Here is a 12,969-nt window from a genome sequence, read left to right on the forward strand (position 1 = left end):
TTTACCCATCATGTTGCACAATAAAAATAAAATGAGTTTTGTCAACAGGATGTGTTATAAATGCACCTTGCAGCAAGTATAGAGCATATAGTGAGAGACATGGTCTGTTCGTGTCACAGAACCCAAATAAATCAACAAAATTAAAAAACATTACATTTCATTTCATACTGGTCAATCCTGCAGATTACTCACGAACGTCACTTGAATCTGAGATTTAGACATATTATGTTGTACTGTGATCCAGACAGAATCCTACAGCTTTGTGATTTGATCGGAGCAGGATTAGTAGGGTGAATGGATTGTTGCTTTTGGATATTTGATAAATTGGGCTTCAGCATTCTTGCATAAAGCAGTAAAGGGCCAAATGTTATTTAAATGCTCTACAGGAAGCAGTTTCTCAGGTTTGTCCAGTGTGACTAATAGAACATACACTTTGTAGGTAGAAAGTCAGCTGGCCACCAGATAATACGCACCAGACAATGCTTAAACTATGGTAGAATGAAATTTTATAGTTACATTGTAGTGATCAAATTATACACTAAAATTCAAATCAGCTTTGGAGCAAAAGAACTCTTACTTCATGTTCCTGCCTGATCACAAATGAGTGACTAGAATTCTACAATGTAACATCCTAAAATCTCCAACTACAAACAGAAATTTAAAATTTGCACTACAGCTGTCCCATAATCACCCAAAATAGGGTAGAACACTTGCCCTGCTATTGATTAGAATGATAACCAGTTTGAGCAGAACTATTATTTTTCTTAGGTGCTAGGTGAGCTGCTCGAGCGTTTCCACCCATCACGGTGGATTCTAGCAAGAAAGGGAGGGGGAAAGGAGTGGAGGTTCACGAGCGAGAGGAGGAAAGGAGACTTTGGTTAATAATTTGGCAAAACGTTAAGTTCTTTTTAGATGATCATTTGTAAATGTCTTGCATTAATTTTTGGAAGGAAACAGAAGGTTCAATATTTCATTGTTAGAAAGTTTCATCTCTGGTAAAACTATAAAGTACATGGGGAACCAAATCTGATGTGCAGCGATTAAGCTAGTTTTCTAGTTACATATGTCTAACTGTGGAAACATGGTGCTCCCAAAATGAAAGTAAGCTTGAAGATTCTTTCATAATGTAGGCTGCAATCAGTGTGTATCGACTTTTGAGTGGAACTTAGTAGGCCTACAGTAATGTATCCTACTGCTCTATACCACAACCATAAAGCTAACCAGAAAATTTAAATTATCTGAGTCATGAATACAGAAACAGCCATCAGAAACTGTCAAATGTATACAAACAGTAATGTTCAGTGGATACAGTCAGGTAAGTCATAGTTGCCAGTGTATCAAGCTTGCAAGAACACGTTACGGAATCCACAAAGTGTTTGCCTGTCCAGGTTCCAAACTGAGGTTTGCTCATAATTATTATACATTTAAGAATTAAAATCTGTTATTAACCATTTCTCAACTCTTTTGAAGAAAAATTATTGGAGCGTAGGGGATTTTGATCGAACAAGATTTTTAGTCTTTCCTACAACTTTGTTTCACAATCAAGATCACTGCAGTTTCTGACCTGTTTAGTTACATGTCACTCTATTTGTTAACAGTTCATCAGTGGTATGAAGGGTGAAATTGAAAGTTTCATACTCCATATGATTCTCTGCCATGTTGTGGCTGTTAGAATTGCTGGCTAAGAAAAAGCATTTCAGGTTTGATTTCAACCTGTCTGATGTTATACATAATCTGGACAGCTCTGCATATATGCTCTGTGCTGTCCTTATATCATAAACTCTATTTCAGTATTAAGGGCTGACACTGATGAAACATCCTCAAACTGATGGAAGAACAACATAGGGGTTTAAACAACAGACTTTATTATACAGTGAGATTTCTGGGAAGATGTGACTTATCTGTTAATAAGCGGCCCTTGCAGACCACTCTTCAGAAATGTCAGCATGGAATATTAAGAAAAACACTGAGAATCTTCTGAAAGGAATTGCCATGTTAAAAAAAATTCTGTTCAGTAACTGCGAAGAGGTTACAGAAATTCCAAGAAGTTAGGCTGTGCCCCATCTGCAGACCTATTCCATGTATGTCAAGAAGTGTTATCAGACAGAAATAAAAAATACTTCATACCCCATTCCCTCCTCTACATATGAAGGAGATAGCTAGAACATTACCGTAATAATGGCACCCATCCCAGATGGATGATGGAGGGTATTTTGCACTCACTGCAGAAAGTAGATGGCTACAGTCAAGTTTAACATTGGTCTCTAACTACCACCATCACCTCCTCCTCCTCCCTCCCCTGCCAACCCCCCCCCCTCCCCCACACACGCAGCAAAAAATCAGAGTTACAATGTAAGTTACAGGTTACACTCAAAAGTGACAATTTGGTGACAAGATAAAGGTTGTAGTACCAGGTTGATCTGTAGTATACCCTGACATCTACGTTCATTGTTGGTAAGAAGATAACTATTCTTGAAATATGAAACAAAATGAAAGTAATCTGCTAATACCACACATAGTCACTGATGGTCATACACTGACAAAGTGAAACTATGAGTAAAATTTCATAAGGTCAAATTGGGGATTTGAATAAACCTGCCACAAGGTTTATACATCACTTGCATATGCAATGAAAATGGAGAGAGGGCAGACAAATTTGCATCATACACCTCATGCTACTGGTTCTGTGGTGACCTGCTGAGCCTCATGCAAGAGTGAAACAAGTTTTTATTGTTACTTCTTTGGTAGCTAGGAAAACACTTAACAACAGCACTGACAATGGATTGTGTTACAACTAGGTGGTGTACAGAATGCAGTTGATTTTAATATAACAATGGCCTAAAAGATTAATCTCAGTTACCATTAAAAACTGAAAGTGAAATACTGGTCATGCACTCGCTTGTTAAAACCTTTGTTCAAAAAGGCAATGCAACACTAATATAAATGTATTCTTACACATAGGATGTAACATTTCAAAAATACATCAGATAAAATTCAACGTCCATTCAACTAGGCTATCATAGAAATCTGTGGCTAGACTATGGTTGAAGCACAAATTTCATTGTAAATAGAAAACAGATACCACAATATGACAAATTACACTAAAATTTCAAGTGTCGAGTCTGCACTCGGAGTGGTGTTGGGGAGAAATGCCAAGGACTCACACCAGGTACAATTTCCAATGGTACTGAAACAGGGTGAGCCCATTCATATTACATTTCAGGGTACAATATTTATGGCCGAAATAAAAATGTATAAGTACCACAGAGAGAATTTGAATGACACGACAAATCGTTTCACAGTAATGCTGTTGTAATGAATATTTTATTGGTAAAATATCGGCCATAACTTAACAAATATGCCGTGTAAATTTATTACTGATTTATTTTATATGACATCCTGACTGCGGCCCCTTTCTGGTAAACGGAAAATATGCATTCAGCCTGAGTTTATTGCTGAAAAGATGAAATACTTCACTCCACTGGAATTAATATTGGCGTCTGACACTGAAACAAACACAACTGGGACCCAAAAAAATACCTCTTCTAATAGAAAGTCACAAATAACAGTGGTCGGACTTATCCATTGAAACAACAATCGATTTCGTTGTATTGAAAATTAATGGACATAATTACAACGTTAAGTGAGATTTACCCTAACTAAAACAAAACACCAAATAGAAACAGGCCATAGATGACAGAACACGTAACTATGAACCTTCTTGTACCAACCTGCTCACTTGATAATAATGAACGTACCTCCATTCGGACTTTTTGCACCCCGGGAAGAGTAGATACGTTGATTACCTCCACGTTTGTTGTAATTAATCACCCTTCTTCTGCGACGCAAGTATCTCGCTAAAAAACCGATTAAGACCACTCCGACTGTCACCGACACTACGGTTATCTGAAATAAATTGAAAGACGGAGATTATCACAACAATGACAGTATTCAAGAAGATACTGTACCTCCTCAAGAAATTTTCACCTAGTACGGCAACAGACAAACGACACTATCAATCATTGTAGAAAATCGCTTTTAATTTCAGTAGGAACAGTCCTTTACGTATGACAGTAACTGAAATATTGTTTAATAATTGAGCGGTAGAACTATACCTTTTGAGGGACCGATAAATTAATGTTTCTGAAAGGTGCTGCAAATCGAATATTTGGAATTTTTATGAGTAAAGGATTTATCTGAGTAAGCATCGACATGTCGCGTCTGTCTTTACGATACGGCCTAGTCGCAAAATTTCACTAAAGTTGCTACAGAACGAATACTTTCAACTATAACATGTTCGCGTGCTGTTTACATTTTGAACCGAACAGCTGATTCCAGTGCCTTGTGCGAGGCGATAGTCATATGTTTAGCGATGCCAGACGCTACAGAAGTGTTGTTGCCTATTTAGAAGTAAATGTGCCAATAATAACCACTATCAACATGCATCAGTCACCAAGAACTGAGCTTTGCCGGTAGAAGCTGATGAATGTGTTTACACGTGCCGAAAAATTAAAAGATCGCGGGAAGTTGGTACTTTGTTAACAGAATGCAGTTGCAAATCTCGATGAGATGGCGCTAAAAGCAGTTTACATTGTGTGTTTACAAGTGGTGGCTCAAAAGTGATGAAGCGATTTAGTTTCCCCGGCTAAAAGTTGCAATGTACTTAATATATGCCGAAATTTGACAGCAAAAATGTCATCCTCTCTCACTGCTGTGCCCGTGAACAGATACGAAAGGTCAATAGATGATCTTCCTGATGAAGTTTTGGAATATATTCTTAGTCTTGTTCCCCCATACAAAGACTTAGAAGAATGTTCCGTTGTTTGTAGACGATGGCATAAAGCTGTAAAAAGTATGTATGTCCTAATAATCGAACAGTGCACCAATTTTATTCTCTTGTAAAGATTCTTAAAATCTGTATACTACGGTGTATTAAGGATTCGTAACCTTTACTAACTTCCACATTTGAATAACGCATAGGCCTATACCTTGCAACCGACTTATTAATTAAACTGTTACAGGTTTACCCATTTGTACATATTTCTTGCCTTACATTTTTATGCAGATGAATTATTGTCCAACATACCAAGTCTGCTTGTTAAAGCATTTTCATTTGTTACAGATGTTATTCGCCATACACAGAAGAAGTTTAATCGGTCTGTGACGGAGTTCCTCATAGAATGTGAAGAATTAACTCCTGAGGCGTACACACCATCTATTACCAAAAGATATTCACATTCTGCATGCTTTTGTGGTATGATGGATTTCACTTGTTATAGTGGCAGAACTCTCTCGTGAAGGGTGTCATATTCTTTCAGTTTTTCAGACCTTTCTGCTGCAGTTTGTTTGGCTTTACAAAATATATTTAGTTGTATGGTATTTTTTAGTATATCTGGGACCATTGACTAGGCTACTCTGTGAAATAGACAAGAAGAATCAAAAGAGAATTATCAGTGTAATGTAGCAACTGCCTTAAAATTTCAACATTCTCCGTATGAGAAAATGCCGAGTTGTGCCACGATTTTGACTGCACTAGGAGGACATGTCGAATTGTACCACATATTATGGTTTCGTCCCATTCAGTTCATTTCAAAGAATTATTAAATGCATATTTGTGCACCATAATTAATTTAATCTTGTCTTTAAAGACTGTATAGGAGCAATACATAAGGGGGCTATAGTTATTGGTGTGGTCTTCAGTTGAAAGACTGGTTTGAAGCAGCTCTCCTTGCTAGTCTACACTTTGCAAGCCGTCTCTGAAACCCAGGACATTGTCTTCAACTGTATGCCAAGGAGCACACTGTTAGTCAGCCGTGTCGAGAAAATCTGAGGGAACGGAACTACCTTACTGACTGAACTGTTCAAATATGCCTTGCAGGCTGTCTCTCAGCTTCAGCCTACCTGCTTTTGATTCTTTATAGAAGCTCTCCTGCATGCTTTGCAGAACTAGCACTCCTGTGAGAAGAGTCTGTTATAGTGCATTCTGGAGACTGGCTAGCTAAGGTCTGCAGTTTCTTTCCAGAATGAAAATTTCACTCTTCAGCTGATGTGTTTGAAAAAGAGATGAGCAGGCTTGACCATGAGGTGAATTGTGAGGTTTGTCTGTACATTCAGGCCTTAGTAAGAACACTCCCTGTGATAGACAAGGACTCGGGTTTGAGTTTGTGTGCACCCAGCCTCAATCTGTCATAAAGTTTCAGTTGTATTCCTATCTTGAACAAGCACCAGCCCTATTGTCAGTCAGAAACACTTTGTCTTTAGATCATTTCCATTCCCTAATACTGCTTCTTTTTATTAATAATTTACATACAGTTGAAATGAGACCTTTGCTATGTTAAAGTGACAACTCCGACATTTATCTCATTGATTTCATTTGCTTTGGTGGGGATACTCAGGACCATAAAGAAATGGCATTTGTATATCCATAAGCTCCATTTTCCCATATTAATCAACGTAATTTGGGAGCTTAAGAAAAAAATGTATATTGATATAAGACCACTGTCTACCATTCTAAAACAAAAAAAAGTTCCCAGTTGTTAAGATGTTGCTCATGGCTTTTGGGGCATTTTTTGCTGAAAAAACCTTATTTTTAAAGTGAATGTTCCACTCAGCACAGTGCATCCCAATATGGAATTTTATCTCAGATGAGCACTTTGATACTGCTCCCTCTCTCTCTCTCTCTCTCTCTCTCTCTCTCTCTCTCTCTCTCTCTCTCTCTCTCATTTTTCTTTCTCTGGGAACCTTGTCTGTGTCTTTAGTGGATGCTGTTCCATATATGCCCAAAGGTACCCTAAAGAACTAAATTTTAGAATGGGACATTAGGGAGTGGTCCCCTATGATTTTCTTCATACTCATTGCATATGAAGGGCTCATTGCCCAGAGATAAATTTCCTACAGCTGCATGACACACTTCTGAAAAAACTGAAAAATCACTTTCATTGGTTTTCAAGAATTGTAAGCTACAAAACATTTCGAGCATTTGAACAGAACTAGTGGTAACTGAGTGTGTACTGTATAAGTCTTGTCATTACAAAGCCACTGGTTCAGATCTTGCCAGCAGCAACATTTTATTTTTACTTGTACTTGAATTGTGTATTTGTTGCTAATTGCACTTTTAAATAATGAATAGTTATTCACACTTTTTTCATAAAAAGACATTTTTATTTTAATTAATAGTCATACAAAAATAAATTAAATTTCGATAGATAAATTGTGAAGTGTTTTGTCACAGGAATATATGACGTATTTAAGACCTAATTTTGCTAACTGGTGCAAGATTGAGAGAACATTCACCTTTATAACATAACATGCAAGCTTTACTCTCTCTAGAGTCGAAAATAAAATGTAATTTCAGGAAAATGTGTTTTATTGACTATCAGCATCTTTGAGCCCATGGTAGAGAGAGGTATCTTTCAGCCCGTTGGTGGAATATGTGCACATTGTAAACAGCTTTGTAGATGCCAGTACACTTGGAGCAGACAGTGGCAGCCCTAAAGTAGTGCTGCAGTGCTGTGTCAGCCATTGAAATGAAACTTGGTTACATAGGTATCTGTTGTCCACAACAGATTTCTGAGTTTGTGATCTACAGCCACGTTTTATCTCTTGTTGGGGTACAGTGACTGTCAACACGCACAAAAAACATGCTTTTAGTTTGAATAAGCAAGTATGAAATTGTGAACACATTGCACATGGCACAACAGCGTCTTTTTTCTTTTTAAATAGGTGTAGGCTGGCAGATATATGTTTAACTTATTTTTTTATTATTATTATTTTACATGTTATATCTTTCACCTTCTTTCAAACTGTCTCCCCTCCCTCCTCGCTTCCAAAATATATACATACTTTTATCATTCTATATGTACCATCCACCTAAATTCTTCTTCCCACCTCTCTTCATCTTCTGCCTTGTATTATTGCATTGTTGTAAGGGACTGGATCAGCCACTAGCAACACATAACATCAAAGTCCTTTGTTCTTCTGTTGTAGGTAATTCAATGTATGTGTTTGGCGGATGTACTTCCACAAGCACAACTTTTAATGACTTATGGCGACTTGATCTTGACAAGCGGCAATGGGTGAGGCCTCTAACTATGGGGTCATATCCTTCACCTAAGGCATGTGCTACAATTGTTTGTTATAAGGATACCTTAATCCTTTTTGGAGGCTGGACTCATCCATCTCCTTATCCACTCCACCAGGTAAGCATATATCACAGTTTCTGTAATGTCCATAATTTACTGAATGTAGTCATATTGAATCTCTGATTTGCCTAATTAAATTTTAGTATAGAATTCTCACACAAAGTAAAGCAGAAAAAAAAGTGTAGAAGAAAATGAAAAGCAGCAGTTGTTCACTGGACACTTAACTATGTAATCACACATTTCTGTAGCTGTGGTTCTCTCATCTTTCAGTTATGGAGGGCTAGAGTAGAAATCTTGAAACCACTTCAGTCGAACATGGTGAAGTGATTTAATGACAATTTGTGAAAGATACCACATGATCAAGTAGAACAAATATGGTGATTGTTCAGAAAGTAACTTCTATTTAGCTATAGATAAAAAACTGCAACAGTAGAAGCAGATAATGTTGATGCGAAGTCTTACATTCTGTTAGGAAAAGCAGAAAGATGACCCCACTGGAAATCAACAGACAGACACAGAATGCCAGTTTCCTTTTTCCTTCTGGTAAAGTAATAAATTAAATGATGATAGATTAAAATTGTAAATTCAGCTCTACTTTTCGTCATTTATTAAATGCATCTCCATTTAATCCTAGAGCACCAAGCTATTTTAGATTACATGGGCACTAACCAAGGCAAAATTTTGCTCATGTTACGTAAGCTGTAAGTTCTGTAATACTTATTATTTTAAGTAATTTTGTTTCCCATGTGAAATCAGTTTAACAGGAAATAGTGACAATATAACCTGAAACATAATTTTTTGAACACACAGTGTGAATATGGCAAGCAACAGTGGTCAAATCTTGAACAATGAAAGTTTGTATAAACTAGAAACATACAATTTGTACTTAATTACACAGTCTGTCCAAAGTTTCTAAGCACCCTCTGATCTAATAACTAAGTAACACAGTTTTTTCCATTTCAGAAAGTATCAAAAACAGAAATAAAAACAGTTGTACAAATATAGTTATGATACATGGAAAACTTTCAAAACACACTCTTCATTTGGTGATAATACTGTCATTTACAGATGACATTTACCTCCTGCACACAAAATGATTGATTCTGAATGAGTCTTACACAGATGGAGACCACAGCTTCCACACGTTAACTTGGTTTTTGTGATGTTGTCTCAGGCTCTCTGGTTACTTGCATTCTTCAAGCATATGTAGCATTTGCTTTCGTAGTTGGTTCCTTCATTTGCAGCAATTTTTGTTACCTCTAGTTTTTGATCCAAGGGTCTCTCCGATCATGCAAATAATAGGCTACTGGAGCACTTTCAAGTCCTTGGATCACTCTTCTACATATGGTTTCAAAAGTTCAAGGCCTAAGTCATGGAGATACAGTTTTCTGGCATTTGATTTCTCTTTCTTCCACTGAGGCACATTCATCTTGAACAGTGTGTATGAGTTTATGGGAGCCATATCAAGTAGGTTGTATAACATGACAGTGGCCATCTTCTCATACCCCTGTTTGTACAGTATGTCTTAGCCAATTGATCTATGGCATCCACTCCTCCCATTGTGGAATAATAGTATAGGTTTATATGGGTTTTCTTTTTTGGTGTATCAACTTCTTCTACTGCATCATGATGTATTGACAACATCAACAGATTTTTTTTTTCCTTTGTGATGTAAGAGACCTGTTGCTGGAGGCATCTTAGTAGATGGATCTGTGAGTGCAAATTTGGAGGAATAGAGCTCTCTGCCTGTTGTCATCTTAAGTTCTTGTAGTATGTGTTTTTGTTGGATTTGACTGTCCCAACCAATACAAGTTTTTAATCTTCATACAGAATGTCCGCCAATTCCACAGAAGTGTAGGAACGGTCAGTTGTGATATTGTAGACTGTATTCTTTGTTGGCTCCATCAGTCTCTTCACAATCTCAAAAGGACCTCGTTCACAGACAGGTCTACTGCCTTTTTCAGGGTACACTTCCATTTTTATTTTGTATCGTTCAATTGCACAACTAAGAATTCTAACAGGTATATTGTATTTTCCAGGTTTGTCTTTGAGGAAAACTTTAAAAGGACAAAAACATCTGAAAAGACATACTATTTCATCATTTGTACTGTGATATCAATTCTGAAGTCCTGGGAGTATTCTGTTCAATTCCTGAAATACCTCATGCAGTGGCACAAATTTGTCACTTACACATCTTTCTACCCAGGTGCCTTTATCATCAAAGCGAAGAATTTTCAGTAGCGGGTGGTGAACTGGAGCCGAGCTCGCAGCCGCTGACCATATGTACCTGGCACACCAACGTCAGAGGTCTTCTCTGCGGTCATTTCCGGTGCGGTTCTCCTCTTGCTACCTGCCACGGTAATTCACTGCAGCACGGGAAACCAGGATCCAAGGCTTTCTTCTTTCTTGTTGAAGCCATTCCCATGTTTTTGTGTTTCTGTAGCTTCTCTGAACAAGCTGGTGTGATAGTGCTTCTCTACTACCAGAAATTCCTTGTCAGCGAATTTTACTATGTTCAGTCTTTTAAAATACACATCATTTTCTTACATCATGTCATTTTAATGTTACAGAAAGGAAACCACAGCTGTAAATTTTGTGCTCCCTATGGTTCTGTCAGTTATTGGAAGATATCATTTTAATAATTTAACCTTAGTGTCATTATGTCATTTAAAGTTTCAGTATGTGTACAAATTTCCCTTTTTGTATAATTAATGAACTTTGGTACTGGGTATTGATAAACTGCATGAAAAGTCTTTTGTGTTTATAGGGCTGGCGACTTTTCAATGAGTTACACATTTACTATATCAGCTGCAATCGATGGAGAGCCATAAATAGTACTACTGCACCACCTGCAATGGCTGGTCACTCTGCTTCCGTCCTTGGTGAAACAATGGTGGTTTTTGGTGGACTGCAAAAGACCCATTCATTAGGACAATACGTGAGGTAATAGAAAATCACTACCACCTTCTATGGGGCAAAGTAATAAATCATGTAAATGCTAAGTTAGAACTCACAGCTTTTTGACAGTGTTATGGTGTGAAATCACATATGATTTTGCTATTTGGAAGTGTATTTATATAATTGAAGTTTAAAATAATGACTGCATAACAGGACAGCAGAGTCCTCCTTATTTAGTGATGTGATCACCTTCTATTAAAGATAAATGCATTCCTGTTTAATTAATTGTTAATTAAGTTACATAATCATGAGCTAATACTGAGCAGCAACAGAGTTACAGGGATTAGTGGACACAGGGTTGTTGTAGCAAGACTGAATACTGGAACTCCTAAATTCTCCAAAATTAAATGAAAAATATATCTATTCAAAAAAGCAGACAAAAATTCGCTTGTTGCCTTCCTGGGAGACAATCTCAACTCCGTCCAAATTAATGATATAAGTCTAGACCAGATGTAGCTTGAATTAAAAAAATATTATTGACAGCAATTGAGAGATTTGTTCCAAATAAATTAAAAAACAATGAAGCTGATCTCCCCTGGTACACAAAGGAGGTCAGAACACTGTTGCAGAAACAACTAAAAAAGCATGCCAAATTTAAAAGAACACAAAACCCCCAAGACTGGTGACTTGTGATCTTTTACAGAAGCTTGAAATTTACTGTGGACTTCAATGTGAGATGTTTGTAATAGTTTCGACAGTGAGGCTTTGTTTCGAAACCTGGCAGAAAATCCAAAAAGATAATGGCTACATGCGAAGAATGCTAGCAGCAAGTCAAAATCGATGCCTTGTTTGCACGATAGCAATGGAAATACTATCAATGACAGTGCTGCTAACCAGAGTTACTTAACACAGCTTTCCAAAATTTCTTCACCAAAGACGACAAAGTAAATATTCCAGTATTCAAATCAAGAACAGCTGCCAACATGAGTAACTTAAAAGTAGATGTCCTCAGAGTAGTGATTCAACTTAAATCACTTAATAAAATAACAGATTCCTTTCGGAATATGCTGATGCAACAGCTCCATACTTAACAATCACATACAAACATTCGCTCGTCGAAAGATCCATACCCCAAGACTGGAAAGTTGGACAGGTCACACCAATACTCAAGAAAGGCAGTACGAGTAATCCACTAAATTATAAGCTCGTATCATTAATGTTGATTTGCATCAGGATTTTAGAATGTGTACTGCTTTGAACATTATGAATCACATTGAAGAGACCCTTCTATTGACACGCAGTCAGTACGGATTTAGAAAACATCATTCTTGCGAAATACAACTAGTTCCTTACTTACAGAAAATGTGCTGTCGACAAGGGATTTCAAATATATTCTGTATTACTAGATTTCCAGAAGGCTTTTGACACTATACCTCACAAGGGGCTTGTAATCAAATTTCGTGCTTTTGGGATATTGTCTCAGTTGTGCAACTGGATTCATGATTTCGCGTCAGAAAAGTCACAGTTCATGGTAGTTGGTGGAAAATCATTGAGTAAAACAGAAGTGATTTCTTGCGTTCCCCTTGTGTAGTGTTATAAGACCTCTGCTGTTCCTTTTCTATAAAATGATGTAGGAAACAATCTGATCAGTCATCTTAGTTTGTTTGCAGATGTTGCTGTCATTTATCTAGTAAAGCCATCAGAAGATCAAAACAAACTGCGGTGTGAAAATTGCCGATTGACCCTGATCAGTGAAAAGAGGTCATCCACCTGAATAGTAAAAGGCCTCCATTAAACTTCAGTTACATGATAAATCAGTTAAATCTAAATCCCTTAAGTTCAACTAAATGCCTGGGAATCACAGTTATGAAGAACTTAAATGGGAAAGGACACACAGAAAATGTTTTGGAGAAGGCGAACCAAAGACCAC

General features: G+C 37.2%; 2 protein-coding genes across 2 annotated transcripts in view; one reads left to right on the forward strand and one right to left on the reverse strand.

Moving 5' to 3' along the window:
• Positions 1–4,320, reverse strand: part of LOC126484585 (uncharacterized) — a 358,487-nt gene extending 354,167 nt beyond the window's left edge. The window contains exons 1-2 of the mRNA XM_050108147.1: positions 4,116–4,320; positions 3,759–3,906 (exon numbers count right to left, since the gene is read on the reverse strand). Coding sequence (XP_049964104.1) covers positions 3,759–3,906; positions 4,116–4,214 — 247 coding nt within the window. The 5' untranslated portion in view covers positions 4,215–4,320. The remainder of the gene's footprint in view (positions 1–3,758; positions 3,907–4,115) is intronic.
• Positions 4,321–4,363: 43 nt separating this feature from the next.
• Positions 4,364–12,969, forward strand: part of LOC126484586 (F-box only protein 42) — a 69,322-nt gene continuing 60,716 nt past the window's right edge. The window contains exons 1-4 of the mRNA XM_050108148.1: positions 4,364–4,852; positions 5,123–5,254; positions 7,987–8,198; positions 10,909–11,084. Of these exons, the coding sequence (XP_049964105.1) occupies positions 4,693–4,852; positions 5,123–5,254; positions 7,987–8,198; positions 10,909–11,084 (680 nt within the window). The 5' untranslated portion in view covers positions 4,364–4,692. The remainder of the gene's footprint in view (positions 4,853–5,122; positions 5,255–7,986; positions 8,199–10,908; positions 11,085–12,969) is intronic.

The sequence above is a fragment of the Schistocerca serialis genome, chromosome 6 (genome assembly GCF_023864345.2).
Source record: "Schistocerca serialis cubense isolate TAMUIC-IGC-003099 chromosome 6, iqSchSeri2.2, whole genome shotgun sequence".
Taxonomy (NCBI): Eukaryota; Metazoa; Arthropoda; class Insecta; order Orthoptera; family Acrididae; genus Schistocerca; species Schistocerca serialis.